Source organism: Gadus macrocephalus, chromosome 21 (genome assembly GCF_031168955.1).
Source record: "Gadus macrocephalus chromosome 21, ASM3116895v1".
NCBI lineage: Eukaryota > Metazoa > Chordata > Actinopteri > Gadiformes > Gadidae > Gadus > Gadus macrocephalus.
Genome location: NC_082402.1, coordinates 1,525,306 through 1,543,391, shown reverse-complemented (window position 1 = coordinate 1,543,391; position 18,086 = coordinate 1,525,306). Strand labels below are relative to the sequence as shown.

Here is an 18,086-nt window from a genome sequence, read left to right as displayed (position 1 = left end):
GTCGGGGAGGTTTGTGTGTGGAAGGCCGCGCGCGTTCGCTGGGTGCCGTTGTTCTCGGGGGAGGGCGAGTCCGAGTTGGAAGTCGGGGACCGGAGCGTCGCGCTCGGAGACCTTCAGAGGCACAGGCCGTCGACGGGGGAACCGCCGCCATGCTAATCCGCAGGATCTCAGGCACCGTGACTTCAGCCTGATCCAGAGGACGCCTGCTCCTGCTCCCGCTGCCACCCCCCCCCCCCGCCGCCGCCCTGCCCCCGCCCTGCTCCTCCTGATCGTAGGGTTTGGATAAAGAAGGACGACGAATCAAAATGTCCAGGAACTCAGGACTCCTTCTGCTGGTGTTCGTGGCGCTCCACGCCGGAGGAAGTGCACGTAAGTCAGCGAGTTCCTCCGCTAATGCTCCGTCTCCGGGGCCGTGTTGTGGGTCACAGGACGTTCCCTTACGTCAGCTCTAAGTCCTCCGTGAGTTCTGCTACGGGCGACAGGAGACGATTGATTTCCGATCGGTTGGGAGGACAGATGGCTCTGGGAGAGAGCGTCTGAACCGCGCCTCCCCACACCAATACTAAAACTGGGTGGCAGAGAGACAAGGCATAACCTATCTCACCGCCGCACAACGCCTGGAACAGGGAGACGGCCTTGAGGCCTTGGATGCCAACGCTGCTTCAGGCATGACACAAGCAGAGTAGGACGCACACGTAACAAAAGTCCTTTTGTCCGTTGATACAAAACCATTTTCTTTCTGAGAGAGGGCCAGGAAGCCAAACCTTAGGACTGGAGGAAATGCAACATATTTCAGAATACAGCCCATGTGTGCAGAGGAGCATGCAATGAATGAGAAGGCTTAATTAAAAACATTGATTAGCTGGTTGTACTTTTAATGTGGCATCCTGGCTCTCCTGGCGAAATAAATGACTGAGATGTTTAATTTCACACAGAGGCATGATACTGAGAGCATTCCGAGGGGCGGATTGAAGAGAAGGAATACCATCGGTTGGGAATGCGGTCTGGGTTTCCTAGCAGACCAGATAAATGTCTGTGATAACCGATGATTATGCTACCTACCTAATCACATGCAGCAAGGGGTTGCATTCGCAACCACCACGTATATCTGCTGCTATGGATTGGCACTGAGCGCGTGCTACGATCGAGATGAGTCTGTTCTCTCTGAGACCTTAGAGCGCAGGTGCTGGAGATGCTGTTACTCCGTTCAGCGACTCAAAGATGGCGTCTTTGAGACGTCAAGCTCTCGCCATAGAAGGCTTTGTTTAACCAGCACCAACGTGTCACTGGATTTCTTCATTCTGCCAGCTCTGACAGCAGACATGGTTAGCCTTGAGCCAATCGCTTTATTAACCAATGGTTACATTTTATGTCCTTTTCCATGAAGGACACTCCAGCATTTCCAGAATTTCCAGATTTCTAAACGATGGCTGCCACTCGTTATTATTCACAAAAAAAAGACCCAAAGATTAACGTTTCCAATGTGCTCTATTCTGAATGCTAAGCTAAGGTTTACTCACTGTTTGCTAACCCAAACGACTACGCTACGTTGTGTGTAAGGCCTGCTTAACCCTGACCTTGACCCGGGTTCTAAACCTGCACCTTGACCTAACCGTGACCCTGATCCTAACCCTTGACCCTACCCTGGACCTAAACATGACATCCAGGCACGGCGTTATGGGTGGGCCTGACGGACCTAGGACCACCCCTGTTCAACAGGCCAACCCAAAACTTTTCTTCAAAAAAATAAAGATAAAGCTTAATATATTTCTATCATTATTATTATAACTCTTTTTAAAAGGCTTCTGAAATGCTTTATTTTTGCAATGCAGCCAACTTTGTTGATATTGATGCTTAATCCGATTTGCGTTGAAGGGCTGTTATATTCGTGGATGACCGTGAATTGCCGGTAGGCAATAGTAATAATAATAATAATAATAAATTTAATTTAGAGGCGCCTTTCAAGACACCCAAGGTCACCTTACAGAGCATATAGTCATCATACATTTTTTTAAAAACGAGACATTGTGGAAAAAATAAATAAATAAAGTTATATAGTATTAGTTATTATCTCGTAGTAGCCGCGGCTACATTTGAATGCAGCTCAGTCTGTTGCTAATCGAAATATTGTTGAAAACTTAAAACAATTAAACAGAATTATGAAATAGTCAGCCTCCTGTCGGACTCATGCCTTAAATCTATAGTGTCAGATATGTATGAAGGTATTATTGTAGCAAAAGTCTTTAGCACCTGTAACTGCAGAATTTGAATGCGTACACTAAAGTCACAGTAAATTTGAAGTCGTATATATTTATTTTGCATGTGTACTCTAAAGTCACAAATGTGTAACAGTACATTTGTAGTCGTAAAAAAAATATAAATATTTTTTATACCATTGTAAACACAAAATAGGGTCTACGAGTACGCTAATCTGTGTTACAGGTGCACAAATCCTTTTGCTACAATTATTGCAGCGCAGTTGGTGCAAAACACATTCGCACACCCGTGTTTCATAATCTGAGAACATGCCCAAAAGGTGTGCATTCGTAAACCCAAATTTGAACAAATGCATCAGAAGTTGCACATCTGTGAACGCTATGTTAATTCAGCATTTTAATGAGCGAGCACAAAACCATTTTACAACTGCTCGAATCTGCTCCTGCAAGTCTCAGCTGTGGGTTTTTTTGCAGGTTGTTTTGCAACACCCCTAGGTGGTAAATGTGTAGCAAAAGTATTCGTATCCGTAGATGACAGAGCGTCCGTGAGCGGGACAAAATAGTCCCGCCCATAATTTCCTAATCCAATGAAAATCGCCGGCAGGGATGCATTTCTCAAATTACACTGGGACCCACCCCGTGCCAGCCATGGAGCTATAAAGATCGCAGCATACTCAGCACGGGATACGTTTATTTCTGGAGAAGTGAAGAGGGCGTCCTACTGAACGGAGATGGGTATCCTACATTATGTTAAATGAAATGACTCAGTTCAAGTGAATTCCCCCCAAAGTATTTCATTAACATGCCGCAAATGTCCTTGAATGTATTTTAATGGTCGCCATAACATAAATTCAGAAATGTTAATGCAATACTTTGGGGAGAATTCCCTTGAACCAAGTCATTTCATTTTACATAGGCCTAATGTAAAATGACATAATGTAAAAGGACCCCTACATGTCCTTCATGATTGACGGCGACACAGACGTCTCTACCAAAGAGTGTGTGATCGTCTACAGCCGCATTTTGCGCAAAGGGAGACCAGTCAACATTTTAATTGTGTAATACTTTAAGCACAAAAAAAGTTTTATTTTGCTTAATGGTTTAGTTCGAAATGTTCAATTTCAGCTCAGTGAAGCACCTTATTTTTCTTTTTATTTATAATTTTGCTTCAAATAAAGAAATGCCTTTCTCTACACCTTAATCTTGTTTAAAAATCATTCACATTATATGAAAGTTATGAACAGAGATATAAAGGTGACCTCATGGCGTCTGGACCCCTGTGAAGTATTGATAAATGTAATGCATTCTTTAGCCCACCCACCCAAAATCACCACCAGCCGTCACTGTAATTTGAGAAATGCATCCCTGCCGGCGATTTTCATTGGATTAGGAAATTATGGGCGGGACTATTTTGTCCCGCTCACGGACGCTCTGTCATCTACGGATACGAATACTTTTGCTACACATTTACCACCTAGGGGTGTTGCAAAACAACCTGCAAAAAACCCCACAGCTGAGACTTGCAGGAGCAGATTCGAGCAGTTGTAAAATGGTTTTGTGCTCTCTCATTAAAATGCTGAATTAACATAGCGTTCACAGATGTGCAACTTCTGATGCATTTGTTCAAATTTGGGTTTACGAATGCACACCTTTTGGGCATGTTCTCAGATTATGAAACACGGGTGTGCGAATGTGTTTTGCACCAACTGCGCTGCAATAATTGTAGCAAAAGGATTTGTGCACCTGTAACACAGATTAGCGTACTCGTAGACCCTATTTTGTGTTTACAATGGTATAAAAAATATTTTTACGACTACAAATGTACTGTTACACATTTGTGACTTTAGAGTACACATGCAAAATAAATACATACGACTTCAAATTTACTGTGACTTTAGTGTACGCATTCAAATTCTGCAGTTACAGGTGCTAAAGACTTTTGCTACAATAATACCTTCATAGATATGGTGCGCGTAATGGAGACTCCAAAGCGCTCTTCTTTCGTCAGAACCAAGAGACATCTTTTTGATGTAAATTCGATTAGACGCTCCGCGGTTCCGGGGGGGAGGGGGGGAGGGGTCTTGGGTAGAGGTGTTGCTGCGTTGTCTCTACAACAGAGACAATAACTCAGCGATATCAACATGAGTAGTTCTAACTGGAGAGACAGTGAAATCCGCGAGCTGCTGACCATCATGGGAAAGAAGGTGACGCAGTCGCATTTAACAAAGACGTTGAAAGATGGTGCGATCTACGAGAAAGACGCAGAATAACGTTCCTTGCGTGCCAAGCCGCGACCAAACTGGCTTGGCAGTGTAAAAAGGCCTAAGGAGCGAACGCGGATAAGTCCGTCCTATGCACCGAAACGTTTTACAATGCAACAAAATATTTAAAGAAGCCATTCAAATCTCTATATTCACAGATAATATAACAGTATATTAGTCAGTCATTTGTATTAGGTTAAACAGGGATTGGATAACGTTTTTAATTTAAGGAACTCCCACAATTGGTCTGGCCCATCCACAACTGGAATCCTGGCGCCGTGCCTTCCCTGATCATTACCCACATGGACCTAACCATGACCCTGACCGTACCCTGATCCTACCCCTAACCCCAACACTGACCCTGACCTCATCCCTGCTTTTCTCTAATCGCCAGCAGCAGATCCACACACTGAGCCTGTCAAAACACTTTTTACTATAAAAAGGCCACTAACTCTACACTAAGCATATCCCAAACCCCATTCTAACCCTTAAGGCCGGTTTATACTCCTCCGTTAAGCGCTGTACGTAGACACGGAGAGCCTGTCGGAGACCCGCTCACGTTCGCATCCAATATTTTTTAACTATCCATCGACACAACGGAGACGGCAAGGGCTGTGATTGGTCCTCAGCCCTTGCCTAGGACCAATCTGCCGTTTTACTTGCCTTACCAATAAAACATCCAATAAGATTTGAAAAGCTTTGGAAGTTTATTTACAACACTATTTACATGGTTAGTAGTCAAAATATGAGATCGATCGGGCGGCGTATCCGACATCCCGGCGGAGAACTTTGAATGCTCGAGGGGTCTTCGTAGTTAGGAGTCGGATTACGGAATACGGAGTCGGAGAAGTATACTTTGGCCTTCACACTAACCCTTCCACTAACCTAACTCCATTCTAACCCTTAGACTAACCCTAACTCCATTCTAACCCCTAGACCAACCCTAACTCAATTCCAACCCTTAAACTAACCCTAACCCTTAAACAAACTACATTCTAACCCTTAGACTAACCCTAACTCCATTCTAACCCCTAGACCAACCCTAACTCAATTCCAACCCTTAAACTAACCCTAACCCTTAAACGAACTACATTCTAACCCTTAGACTAACCCTAACTCCATTCTAACCCTTAGACTAACCCTAACTCCATTCAAACCCTTAGACTAACCCTAACTCCATTCTAACCCTTAGACTAACCCTAACTCCATTCAAACCCTTAGACTAACCCTAACTCCATTCTAACCCTTAGACTAACCCTAACTCCATTCAAACCCTTAGACTAACCCTAACTCCATTCTAACCCTTAGACTAACCCTAACTCCATTCTAACCCTTAGACTAACCCTAACTCCATTCTAACCCTTAGACTAACCCTAACTCCATTCTAACCCTTAAGGCCAATTTCCACTGGAATCGGCACGGAAGCGGCACGGCAGCGAATCGCTCGCCGAAAATAATGGAAACCATTAAAGTGAACGTAGGCTATTCCACTGGATACGGCACCGGCACGGCACGGAACCGTCCCCAAACCGGCACTTCGTTTACGATACTTGTCTCTTCTATTTCTGAAAGTTGCCGGTTCGCTGCCGTGTCTCAGAACACGACGACAGCCAATCAGTTTGCCTTTGCGCATGAATATTCATGAGCTCACATCGATCCTTATGCAATTCACAGGGTATTGTAATATTATACAGTCTATCTATGGTATGGTATCAATAGCTAATCAGTGGCAAAGAAGAAATGAAAGTCCGCGTCGATGCCTCGCAAGTCCAGTGTCGCGAGTGGACGTTGCCATGACATCTAGAAATCATAGGTCTACCGTATTTAATGGGTTATGTGTATGGTTGATTATAAGGTAGGCCTATGTATATATATATATATTATAATGTATATTATAATATATATGGTTTGAATATAACTCGTGAATAATATTGTATGAATACTTATTATAATTATGCTCGTCTTGAACCATCTGTCGGAACGTGTCCGTGCCGCTTCTAGTGGGGATTGCAGTACGGAACACAGCCGCTTCGCTGCCGTGGCGCTTCCGTGCCGATTCCGGTGGAAATTGGCCTTTAGACTAACCCTAACTCCATTCTAACCCTTAGACTAAGGCCCCGTCCACACAAAGCCGATTTCATGGCGAAACCGCAAAGGTCTTGTACGGTTCGGCCTTCCGTCCACACGAAGCCGGCGAATCCGCTGAGCGAAACCGCAAACTTCTGAAACCACCCTCGGAGGTGGTTTCAAATCTACCCGGTTTCGTTTTGGATTCGTGTGGACGCCTGAAACCGACTGAAACCGTAAACCATGACGTCATCGCCCCACCCCTCGACCCTCTAGCCAATGACTGTTAAGCCCGCGGAGTCTCAGAACTCACAACAGCAAGGATTTCTGTAGCAGAAGCAGCGCCCCTTATGGGCCTGGAATGTGTACTACAGCGTTTCTACAGATCTACCCGGTTTCGCTTGGCTTCGTCTTTACGGGGATACTGCGAAACCGGATAGATCGAAACCGTAACGGTTTCGCCTGTTTCGGCTTCGTGTGGACGGGGCCTCACCCTAACCCTTAAACTAACCACATTCTAACCCTTAGACTAACCCTAACTCCATTCTAACTATAAGGCTAACCCTTAAACTAACTCTGAATCCTAACTCTGACCTGGGTATCCCCCCTGAGTCCCTAGCCCGTCCCTCTCCCCTCTACCTTCTGGTTAGGCAGCACCGGGCTGGAGTCCCTAACGCGTCCCTCTCCCCTCTACCCTCTGGTTAGGCAGCACCGGGCTGGAGTCCCTAACGCGTCCCTCTCCCCTCTACCCTCTGGTTAGGCAGCACCGGGCTGGAGTCCCTAACGCGTCCCTCTCCCCTCTACCCTCTGGTTAGGCAGCACCGGGCTGGAGTCCCTAACGCGTCCCTCTCCCCTCTACCCTCTGGTTAGGCAGCACCGGGCTGGACTCCCTAACGCGTCCCTCTCCCCTCTACCCTCTGGTTAGGCAGCACCGGGCTGGAGTCCCTAACGCGTCCCTCTCCCCTCTACCCTCTGGTTAGGCAGCACCGGGCTGGAGTCCCTAACGCGTCCCTCTCCCCTCTACCCTCTGGTTAGGCAGCACCGGGCTGGAGTCCCTAACGCGTCCCTCTCCCCTCTACCCTCTGGTTAGGCAGCACCGGGCTGGACTCCATGACGACCAGGCAGACCAACCCGGGGCGTTTAGCGGAGCTCCTGAGCAAGTCTGACGGCGCGCTGTCCAAACACGAGCGCCACAGAGCCAAGAGGTCCGTCTTCTTACACTCTGGAGTGAGGATCTGCCCCAAGGAGACCCTGGAACAAGTCCTGGCCAGCCACCAGGCCTACTACCAGCTCAGAGGTATGGACGCGGGGTCAGGAACCTTCTGAGGGTCCCCCAGACTCTAGGAAGGTCAACGTCTTATGACCTCCATCCGATGTTCATGTGTTTCCCATGTATGAGCCAGCTGTTGAGCTCAGATAAAGTTAGGGGATGTAAACAGCTCTATAGAGTATGAACTAGTGTCCAGCTCAGATATACTGACGTTAGGGGATGTAAACAGCTCTATAGAGTATGAACTAGTGTCCAGCTCAGATATACTGACGTTAGGGGATGTAAACAGCTCTATAGAGTATGAACTAGTGTCCAGCTCAGATATACTGACGTTAGGGGATGTAAACAGCTCTATGTTGTATGAACTAGTGTCCAGCTCAGATATACTGACGTTAGGGGATGTAAACAGCTCTATAGAGTATGAACTAGTGTCCAGCTCAGATATACTGGAGTTAGGGGATGTAAACAGCTCTATAGAGTATGAACTAGTGTCCAGCTCAGATATACTGACGTTAGGGGATGTAAACAGCTCTATAGAGTATGAACTAGTGTCCAGCTCAGATATACTGACGTTAGGGGATGTAAACAGCTCTATAGAGTATGAACTAGTGTCCAGCTCAGATATACTGACGTTAGGGGATGTAAACAGCTCTATAGAGTATGAACTAGTGTCCAGCTCAGATATACTGACGTTAGGGGATGTAAACAGCTCTATAGAGTATGAACTAGTGTCCAGCTCAGATATACTGACGTTAGGGGATGTAAACAGCTCTATAGAGTATGAACTAGTGTCCAGCTCAGATATACTGACGTTAGGGGATGTAAACAGCTCTATAGAGTATGAACTAGTGTCCAGCTCAGATATACTGACGTTAGGGGATGTAAACAGCTCTATAGAGTATGAACTAGTGTCCAGCTCAGATATACTGACGTTAGGGGATGTAAACAGCTCTATAGAGTATGAACTAGTGTCCAGCTCAGATATACTGACGTTAGGGGATGTAAACAGCTCTATAGAGTATGAACTAGTGTCCAGCTCAGATATACTGACGTTAGGGGATGTAAACAGCTCTATAGAGTATGAACTAGTGTCCAGCTCAGATATACTGACGTTAGGGGATGTAAACAGCTCTATAGAGTATGAACTAGTGTCCAGCTCAGATATACTGACGTTAGGGGATGTAAACAGCTCTATAGAGTATGAACTAGTGTCCAGCTCAGATATACTGACGTTAGGGGATGTAAACAGCTCTATAGAGTATGAACTAGTGTCCAGCTCAGATATACTGACGTTAGGGGATGTAAACAGCTCTATAGAGTATGAACTAGTGTCCAGCTCAGATATACTGACGTTAGGGGATGTAAACAGCTCTATAGAGTATGAACTAGTGTCCAGCTCAGATATACTGACGTTAGGGGATGTAAACAGCTCTATAGAGTATGAACTAGTGTCCAGCTCAGATATACTGACGTTAGGGGATGTAAACAGCTCTATAGAGTATGAACTAGTGTCCAGCTCAGATATACTGACGTTAGGGGATGTAAACAGCTCTATAGAGTATGAACTAGTGTCCAGCTCAGATATACTGACGTTAGGGGATGTAAACAGCTCTATAGAGTATGAACTAGTGTCCAGCTCAGATATACTGACGTTAGGGGATGTAAACAGCTCTATAGAGTATGAACTAGTGTCCAGCTCAGATATACTGACGTTAGGGGATGTAAACAGCTCTATAGAGTATGAACTAGTGTCCAGCTCAGATATACTGACGTTAGGGGATGTAAACAGCTCTATAGAGTATGAACTAGTGTCCAGCTCAGATATACTGACGTTAGGGGATGTAAACAGCTCTATAGAGTATGAACTAGTGTCCAGCTCAGATATACTGACGTTAGGGGATGTAAACAGCTCTATAGAGTATGAACTAGTGTCCAGCTCAGATATACTGACGTTAGGGGATGTAAACAGCTCTATAGAGTATGAACTAGTGTCCAGCTCAGATATACTGACGTTAGGGGATGTAAACAGCTCTATAGAGTATGAACTAGTGTCCAGCTCAGATATACTGACGTTAGGGGATGTAAACAGCTCTATAGAGTATGAACTAGTGTCCAGCTCAGATATACTGACGTTAGGGGATGTAAACAGCTCTATAGAGTATGAACTAGTGTCCAGCTCAGATATACTGACGTTAGGGGATGTAAACAGCTCTATAGAGTATGAACTAGTGTCCAGCTCAGATATACTGACGTTAGGGGATGTAAACAGCTCTATAGAGTATGAACTAGTGTCCAGCTCAGATATACTGACGTTAGGGGATGTAAACAGCTCTATAGAGTATGAACTAGTGTCCAGCTCAGATATACTGACGTTAGGGGATGTAAACAGCTCTATAGAGTATGAACTAGTGTCCAGCTCAGATATACTGACGTTAGGGGATGTAAACAGCTCTATAGAGTATGAACTAGTGTCCAGCTCAGATATACTGACGTTAGGGGATGTAAACAGCTCTATAGAGTATGAACTAGTGTCCAGCTCAGATATACTGACGTTAGGGGATGTAAACAGCTCTATAGAGTATGAACTAGTGTCCCCAGGGCAGATAAAGTTAGGAAATGTAAACAGCGCTATAAAGTTAGGGGATGTAAACAGCTCTGCTTATTAAGTTAGATATCAGGGTGATTCTGAGAACAAGTCATTTGAAGTTCGACACAAACAAGACGGATAGAAAAGTGAGTCTTAGGAGACCTTCTCGTTCAAGGACACTGTGTGAATGATGCTGCTGTCCATTGAGAGGGTCCAATGGACCCGCTTACAAGGAACGGAGACGCAGAACAGCGGAAGCCACCCAGGAGAATTATATTCACTTAAGACCTTGACAAGCAAAATACATGGCTTATTGGCTTATCAATGACGGGCGTATTCGGGAAAGGACTTATTGAAGAAACGGCCTCGGTCAATAAGCTTAAGTAAACACTTTTCTTTATTTATTTCACACACTCATTTAACAGAGAATTGAATAAGGGTGTTTAGCAACGATAAACAGGAATGTAATTAATTTAAATGAAAGGAGTGGATTTTTAATCATTCCTATACCGAATATATTCACAATTACTAATCAAAAGAACGATGATGATGAGTATTATATGACTCACCTTGGAGGAGAGCGTGGGCCGGACAGAAGTTACTCTTTTGCTCTTTTTATGCGTTTGAAATGATCTTCCAAAGTGCACTTCTACCGGTTCAGATAAAGTTTCAGTAATCACGCATGAAGTTTTTAGCGGTAAAGTGAAAAATGATATTGAATTCTGTGTAACTCTAAGAAGGAGGAAACAGTTTGACATTTAAAAGACTGAAGGAAATTGAGGTGGAACAGTGAAAATATGCACGCGCACACACACACACACAGACACAAACACACACATATACTTTCCTGAAAAAATATCGCAATTACAGCTTTAGCGAGTGAGATTATATCCATCCATATGTATTTTTCCCAACAGGTTTCTTTGGTAAGACGTTTAATCGCTGACTTTACATTTTTTGACAATTATCCCAAAAATAACGCACAACAATGCAGAAATTGCAGCCGGAGAAAGTTTGACTCCTATGGTGCTGGCTGCTTCATTGTCTCGTGTTGTTACTGCTCCGGTAGTTCCAGACAGTTGGGCTAGCGGAGCCTTTATCTTCTAAGCCAAGTGTCTCCTCGTTAACCGAACAACAGACACGAGTCACTAATTGGCGACGCAGCGTTTGAATCCCAGCCCCCGTCAACAGCGCAGACGAGTCGGCGACAGTAAACAAAGATGAGGGTCCATTATTAACCAAGAGAACACTCTCATATCTACGAGGGCTGTACGCGATACGAAGGCTTGTTTGAAGCACTACTTAAAGTTTGAACGTAAGTGCGTTTCAGTAGTAACGAACAGAGTAATGGAGGGAGCACACCAGGGGGTCTAACCCTCCCCCCCGCGCTCAGTGTGCCAGGAGGCCGTCTGGGAGGCCTTCCGGATCTTCCTGGACCGCATCCCGGGGACGGTGGAGTACCAGCGCTGGGTGGGCGTCTGCCAGGACGAGGCGCTCTGCATCTCCGACCTCGCCCGCAACTTCAGCGCCTCCGAGGAGCACATGGACATGATCAAGAGGGTAAGACCAACCCTGAGACTAACCCCTGACCCTTGGACTGACCCTAGCCCCGTTCCGACCCTTAAGGGCTGATGATGATCCCGCGGTCACGCAACGCCCGGGGGTTACGGTTATGTCCTTGCGGACCCCTTTGGACCCAGCAGCAGGCTCTGCGTCGGGTTTTAGTGAGCGGACCAATCACAGCCCTCGCTGCTGCGTCGCCTCGACGGAAGGTTACGATTTTTTGGGAGGCGCACGTCCGGCCCTTGCGGTGGACGCAAGGGGGGTCCGCAAGGAAGTAAGGGGTCCGTAACCCCCTTGCGTTGTGGGAACGTGGGACCGTTGGGAGCCCTTTAGACTAACCCTAACCCTTGGACTGACCCTAACCCCGTTCTAACCCTTACTTAGAGAAGAAGGATGGATTATGGATGAATGACCTTAAAGATTAAATGTTAGGGAGCCTCTAAAGCCGTGACTGAGGTGGTGAGGTTCAAAGTGTCCAGTGCATCCGGTCATGTGTGAGTGTGTGTGGGTGCGCGTGTGCAGTGTGTGTGTGTGTACTCCCTCACCCGGTTCAGGTACACGAGCAGTGGCCGTGGGCTGTGGACAGCCTGGGGTGCACGTGATTGGTTTTGCCAATCAGCGGCCTGTCATTCTATCTTCTGATCTCAGATCAGATCTGACCCTGGGACCCTGGCCGCCCAGATACAGGAGGCTGAGGGGGGCCAGCCGGGCTGAGGGGGGCCAGGCCGGGCTGAGGGGGGCCAGGCCGGGCTGAGGGGAGCCAGGCCGGGCTGAGGGGGGCCAGGCGCGGGCTGAGGGGGGCCAGGCCAGGCTGAGGGGGCCAGGCCGCGATGAGGGGGGCCAGGCCAGGCTGAGGGGGCCCTGGCCGGGCTTACGATGCTTCTGTTGAGGTTGATTGAGTTTGGTTTGTTTTGTTTCCAACAGAGGATGAGCAGACGGCCGGATGGACGACAAGCAACCCGGTGAGGTCACTGTTGACAAGGATAATCATCCTCTCTCTCTCTCTCTCTCTCTCTCTCTCTCTCTCTCTCTCTCTCTCTCTCTCTCTCTCTCTCTCTCTCTCTCTCTCTCTCTCTCTCTCTCTCTCTCTCTCTCTCTCTCTCTCTCTCTCTCTCTCTCACGCTCTCTCTCTCTCTCTCTTCTATCATCCTCTCTCTTCTATCATCCTCTCTCTCTCTCTCTCTCTTCTATCATCCTCTCTCTCTCTCTCTCTCTCTCTCTCTCTCTTTCTTTCTCTCTCTCTCTCTCCCTCTCTCTCTCTCTCTCTCTCTCTCTATCATCCCCTCTCCCTCTCTCCCTCTCCCCTCTCCCCCCTATCATCCCTCTCTCCCTCTCCCCTCCCCTCCCCACCCCCCCCCCCCTCTCTCTCTCTCTCTCTCTACCAGCCTTCACCCTCCCCTCCTCTCTCCACCCATCTCCCCTCTCTCCCCCCCTGCCCTCCAGCCCCTCCTCTCCTCCTCCCTCTTCTTCCCATCACTCTCCCCCCTCTCTTTGTGGATCTCTCTGCCTCCACTGGTTTTACACTAACTACAGTTTGAGGTTTGATTTGAGGGTTGAATGAATAAAAAAATTAAAGAAATTATGCTTTGCCAACATTAGTTCGAGTGGAAGTTGTAAACACTGATAGTTCTTTACCACCGGTCTGAGAACTGAAACAACATAACAAAAACGATTGTTTCTTAAAATCGAGTAGAGACGTCCTTCAGAGAAGGAAGAAGCTATCATGGAGGGTTTCTATTGATCCGGGCCAGCCCGCGGTCTTTTGAAGTATTGACGACTCCCACTTGTACCGGTCTGTTAAGATCTGAACCATTTTAGCTTTCCCAGAGACGGGTTCTAGTGGTTTGGTTTGAGGCCCAGGTTGGGGGTCCAATAACAGTGGGTTAGTCACTGCCAGACATTTGATAGTTCGCTAATGCTCAGAGGCATCCCTATGGTTCAACGGTCAGCCTACCACTTGCTGGTTTGTGACCGTGCTGTTGTAGAGTAAGACTGGGTTTCAAACCTTTTGTTGACTGTTTCTGTGCTTCATATTAAGCTAAGTAGAGATTTATTCTTGCCACGTTAGTATAAGTAAAGTACAGTGAAGCCATCCTGGTGAACTAAAGATAGGGTTAACGTGTTACCGGCCCGCGTTAGAAAAAGCAAACGCATTACTTTAAGTGTGAAAGTAATGTGTTAAAGTGAAGGTTTTTAAATACGCAACGGTAAAGGGTCGAACCTTGTGTTCTGCGGTTTCCAGGGTGATTCCGACGCCAGCAGCGACCCAGCGGGTTCCCCTGCTCACAGGTAAGAAGAGACAACAGGTCATGTTAGCGTGCTCTTATCAGTGAGACATTACTACTCAGTATAGATGCTGGCCTACTGTAATATATCCTGCATTTGAATGGATAAGCACTTTTACTAAATCTAAAAATAGGTGAGACCCAATGAACCCTGGATGTCGCTCAGGCCTTTATGTTCTAAAATGTTTTTTTATTACAGACTTCATATATACTTTATTACATAACCCAGGTGTTTCCACCAGGGGGTCCGACAGTCCAAGGTGTGTATCTGGTGTTAGAAGGTTCTGGTTCTGACCCGGCTCCAGCAGGTCCCCAGGAGGAGTCCAGCCCAGCTCCGACCGAGGCCCCGGAGGTGTTCAGCACCACCAGTAGGGCTGCTCCGGTGGACCCTGCCGGGTCCCCACACCTGACCCAGAGCTGGACCCCACCCAGCCCCCCCCTACAGCCCCAGAGGTACTTTCACTTTCACTTTCACACACTGGGCTTTTAAGAGTCCAGTCCCCCTCCACGACCAGGTCTGGGTCCCCCCCCCCCCCCCACCCCACAACGGACCTGGTTTTGGATACACCTGGGTTTCCATTTGGAGTCGTGATCCTAGTTGCATATTCAAAGCACTGAGTCCCAGACACACACACACACTCCTGTCATTTGGTTCCAATTAGTGCCTTTGTTAGGTTCACCCCGGTTGAGGCCGTTCATTACACACAGCGGGTCAGACGGACCAAAGAGGAACCATTACGGAACGACCTTGCTGTTGGAGCAAACGCTGCGCAATGAGCTCAGACAGAGGGGGGTAAAGAGTTAGTTTGACGGATTCTGCAATGACGTTCCAGTCAAAAGAACATTGGACAGAATATGAGACTTTGATCCCGATTCCTTTCCCCTTTAAAATAACTTTTAAAGAAAGTTAGCGTAGCCACCAAACTGCTAACAATGCATTAGCGTCTCTGCTAGCCGACTCACAGCTCCCTAGGCTCAGGGTTTAGCGTGCCAACGTTGGTCGCTACGGTATTCACTATTATTCAGACGTTTTCGCAGACGCTTTGATCCAAAGTGACGCACTGTGGATCCCAGCTCCGTCAAGGAGGAGCATGTCGGAGTCAGCGAGCGGCCGGCCTGGGGTCAAACCCGGTGCCTGATTAGCCTCAGGCGACGGGGATGAGTGGTGAGCGTTGGCTCTCAGACTGTGGTGGCTGCTCGTAGTGAGCCCTCGTGTCCTGCCAGCTCCTGAGTCTTGTGGCCACAGCTTTATTTCCACCGGTACTGCAGCCTGGATCAGACGGGGTCAGCAGCGCGACTGAAACCACGCCGGGTTCGTTCCATTCTCGAGGCGTCCCCTGAGCGAGACACCTCGCCCGGACTGCTCCCGACGAGCTGGCTGGTCGCCTTCCGTTGCTGACTCCGCCGTTGGTGTGTGAATGTGTGCATGAATGTGTGAATGCTGGGCGATATCGTAAAGCGCTTTGAGCGGCCACTGGCTAGAAAAAGCGCGGTATCAATGCAGCCCCATTAACCATGTCACTTTTATCGTTCTTTTTCAATTGCTTTTAGTAATACCTGTTGAAACCGTTTATTAGTTCTATTCTAGCTGTCATTGGATGTCGTGTTGTGTGTCACTTCGTATTTTGGGCCTGTCACGTTGCCTGTACCACAGGGAGACACAGCCCTAGGACTCAACAGAGCTCCTCCGCTTGAATAAAGAAGGATGGGAGCTGCTCCCCTCGTTTCAAATCCTTCCTCAGCAGCGTTAGATGATCCGACGCAACGTCGCAATACATCACGTCCTGTCACTCATTTGAATAAGATCCACTCACACGAAAAATAAGACTTCAGAATGGGTCTCAGGCAGGCTGGTCGAATCCTGGGTAGACGACAGGCTGGTCTAGTCCTGGGTAGACTACAGGCTGGTCTAGTCCTGGGTAGACGACAGGCTGGTCTAGTCCTGGGTAGACTACAGGCTGGTCTAGTCCTGGGTAGACTACAGGCTGGTCTAGTCCCGGGTAGACGACAGGCTGGTCTAGTCCCGGGTAGGACGACAGGCTGGTCTAGTCCCTGGGTAGACGACAGGCTGGTCTAGTCCTGGGTAGACGACAGGCTGGTCTAGTCCTGGGTAGACTACAGGCTGGTCTAGTCCTGGGTAGACGACAGGCTGGTCTAGTCCTGGGTAGACTACAGGCTGGTCTAGTCCTGGGTAGACGACAGGCTGGTCTAGTCCCGGGTAGACGACAGGCTGGTCTAGTCCTGGGTAGACTACAGGCTGGTCTAGTCCCGGGTAGACGACAGGCTGGTCTAGTCCTGGGTAGACTACAGGCTGGTCTAGTCCTGGGTAGACGACAGGCTGGTCTAGTCCTGGGTAGACGACAGGCTGTTCAAGTTCTGGGTAGACGACAGGCTGGTCTAGTTCTGGGTAGACTACAGGCTGGGTGCTAGTTCTGGGTAGACTGCAGAGTGGTTGGCTTAGCTCAGGAGGTAGAGCAGTTGTCCCTCGTAAACCGAAAGGTTTGCTAGTTCGATCCCCAGCTCCTCCTAGCTCCTCATTACTACTGAAAACGCACTTACGTTCAAACTTTAAGTAGTGCTTCAAACAAGAGTGTTGATGTGCCCCTCAGCAAGACACATAACCCTAACTGCTCCTGACGAGCTGGCTGTCGCCTTGCATGGTTGATGGTCTAGACCTGGGTAGACTACAGAGTGTGTCTTAGACAGGCTGGTCTATTCTTGGGTAGACCACAGGCTGGTCTAGCCCTGGTTGCTACGTCTCCCAGCTAAAGGTTCTGTGTTCAAACCCCAATGTCCGGAGCCTCACCTGTATTCCTCCGTGAGCACGAGGCCTTAAGCGCCGCCTGCTCCTTGAGGACCTGCACCTTGAGGACCTGCACCTTGAGGACCTGCTCCTTGAGGACCTGCACCTTGAGGACCTGCACCTTGAGGGGTCCATCCTGATGAGCAGAGGACACGTTGGACTGTCGGGTACCCTAAGGTCTGGTGTGCTCCGGTCTCTGCAGGACTCGGAGCTCCCCAACGTGGTGCCGGAGCGTCTCGTGGAGAGGGAGGTGGGCTTCAGCATCGACCTGGTGGACCCCGGGTACCGAGAGCTGCTGACGACCCCGACTCCCCGCAGTACATCGACCTGGCCCACCACCTCCAGGACCAGGTGAGGGTCTGAGCTCCGCTGGCTCTGCCGGGCCGGGGCCCAGGACCCACGCTCATGGGTAGTGTTGCTAGTTGGATGCTAGGTAGCTCAGGGCTGAACCAGGTCTAAGTCTGTACTACGTCCATGTGTTGTGTAGAGTTGCTCGGGGGTGTTGGGGGGGGGGGGGGTTGGAGGGACACCTCTGGGTGCTACAATACGAGGCGTTAACAGGGGATTACGCCGCAGGTATTGCGGTAGCGAACATCTCCCCTAGAGATAGAGGCTGGTACAGTTCCCCATCAACCCCCGACAACCCGCCCCCTTCCCACGCTCGCCTTGGGCGGTTGCCAGGTGACAGCGGATCCATTAAAGGGAAGAGGTTCACCTACACCAGCCTCTGCATCTTCATCTAATCCTCCAGATTGGTCACGGCTTCTGTGTTCACTCTGCTGTTGTTGAATCCAAACGTCCTCTCTTCCTCCTCCTCTTCCTCCTCTTCTACCTCCTCCTACTCCTCCTCTCCCACTCCTCTTCCTCCTCCTCCTCCTCCTCCTCCTCCTCACTCCTCTCTGTCTGTTACAGATGCAACACGTTTTCAACAAACTCCCGGGATTCAAAGACATCCGTGTGCTGGGAATCAGGTAGACTACATGTTGTTAGCGTCAGGTAGGCAGTAGGCTACATGGTGTTAGCATCATGTAGGA

At 48.3% G+C, this 18,086-nt stretch overlaps 1 protein-coding gene across 1 annotated transcript in view; it reads left to right on the top strand.

Moving 5' to 3' along the window:
- Nucleotides 1-295: 295 nt before the first annotated feature.
- LOC132450300 (uncharacterized) overlaps nucleotides 296-18,086 on the top strand; it is a 35,911-nt gene continuing 18,120 nt past the window's right edge. The window contains 11 exon segments of the mRNA XM_060042380.1: nucleotides 296-369; nucleotides 7,635-7,841; nucleotides 11,795-11,961; nucleotides 12,889-12,926; nucleotides 14,207-14,253; nucleotides 14,555-14,702; nucleotides 15,496-15,509; nucleotides 17,073-17,206; nucleotides 17,255-17,348; nucleotides 17,351-17,403; nucleotides 17,965-18,023. Of these exon segments, the coding sequence (XP_059898363.1) occupies nucleotides 306-369; nucleotides 7,635-7,841; nucleotides 11,795-11,961; nucleotides 12,889-12,926; nucleotides 14,207-14,253; nucleotides 14,555-14,702; nucleotides 15,496-15,509; nucleotides 17,073-17,206; nucleotides 17,255-17,348; nucleotides 17,351-17,403; nucleotides 17,965-18,023 (1,025 nt within the window). The 5' untranslated portion in view covers nucleotides 296-305.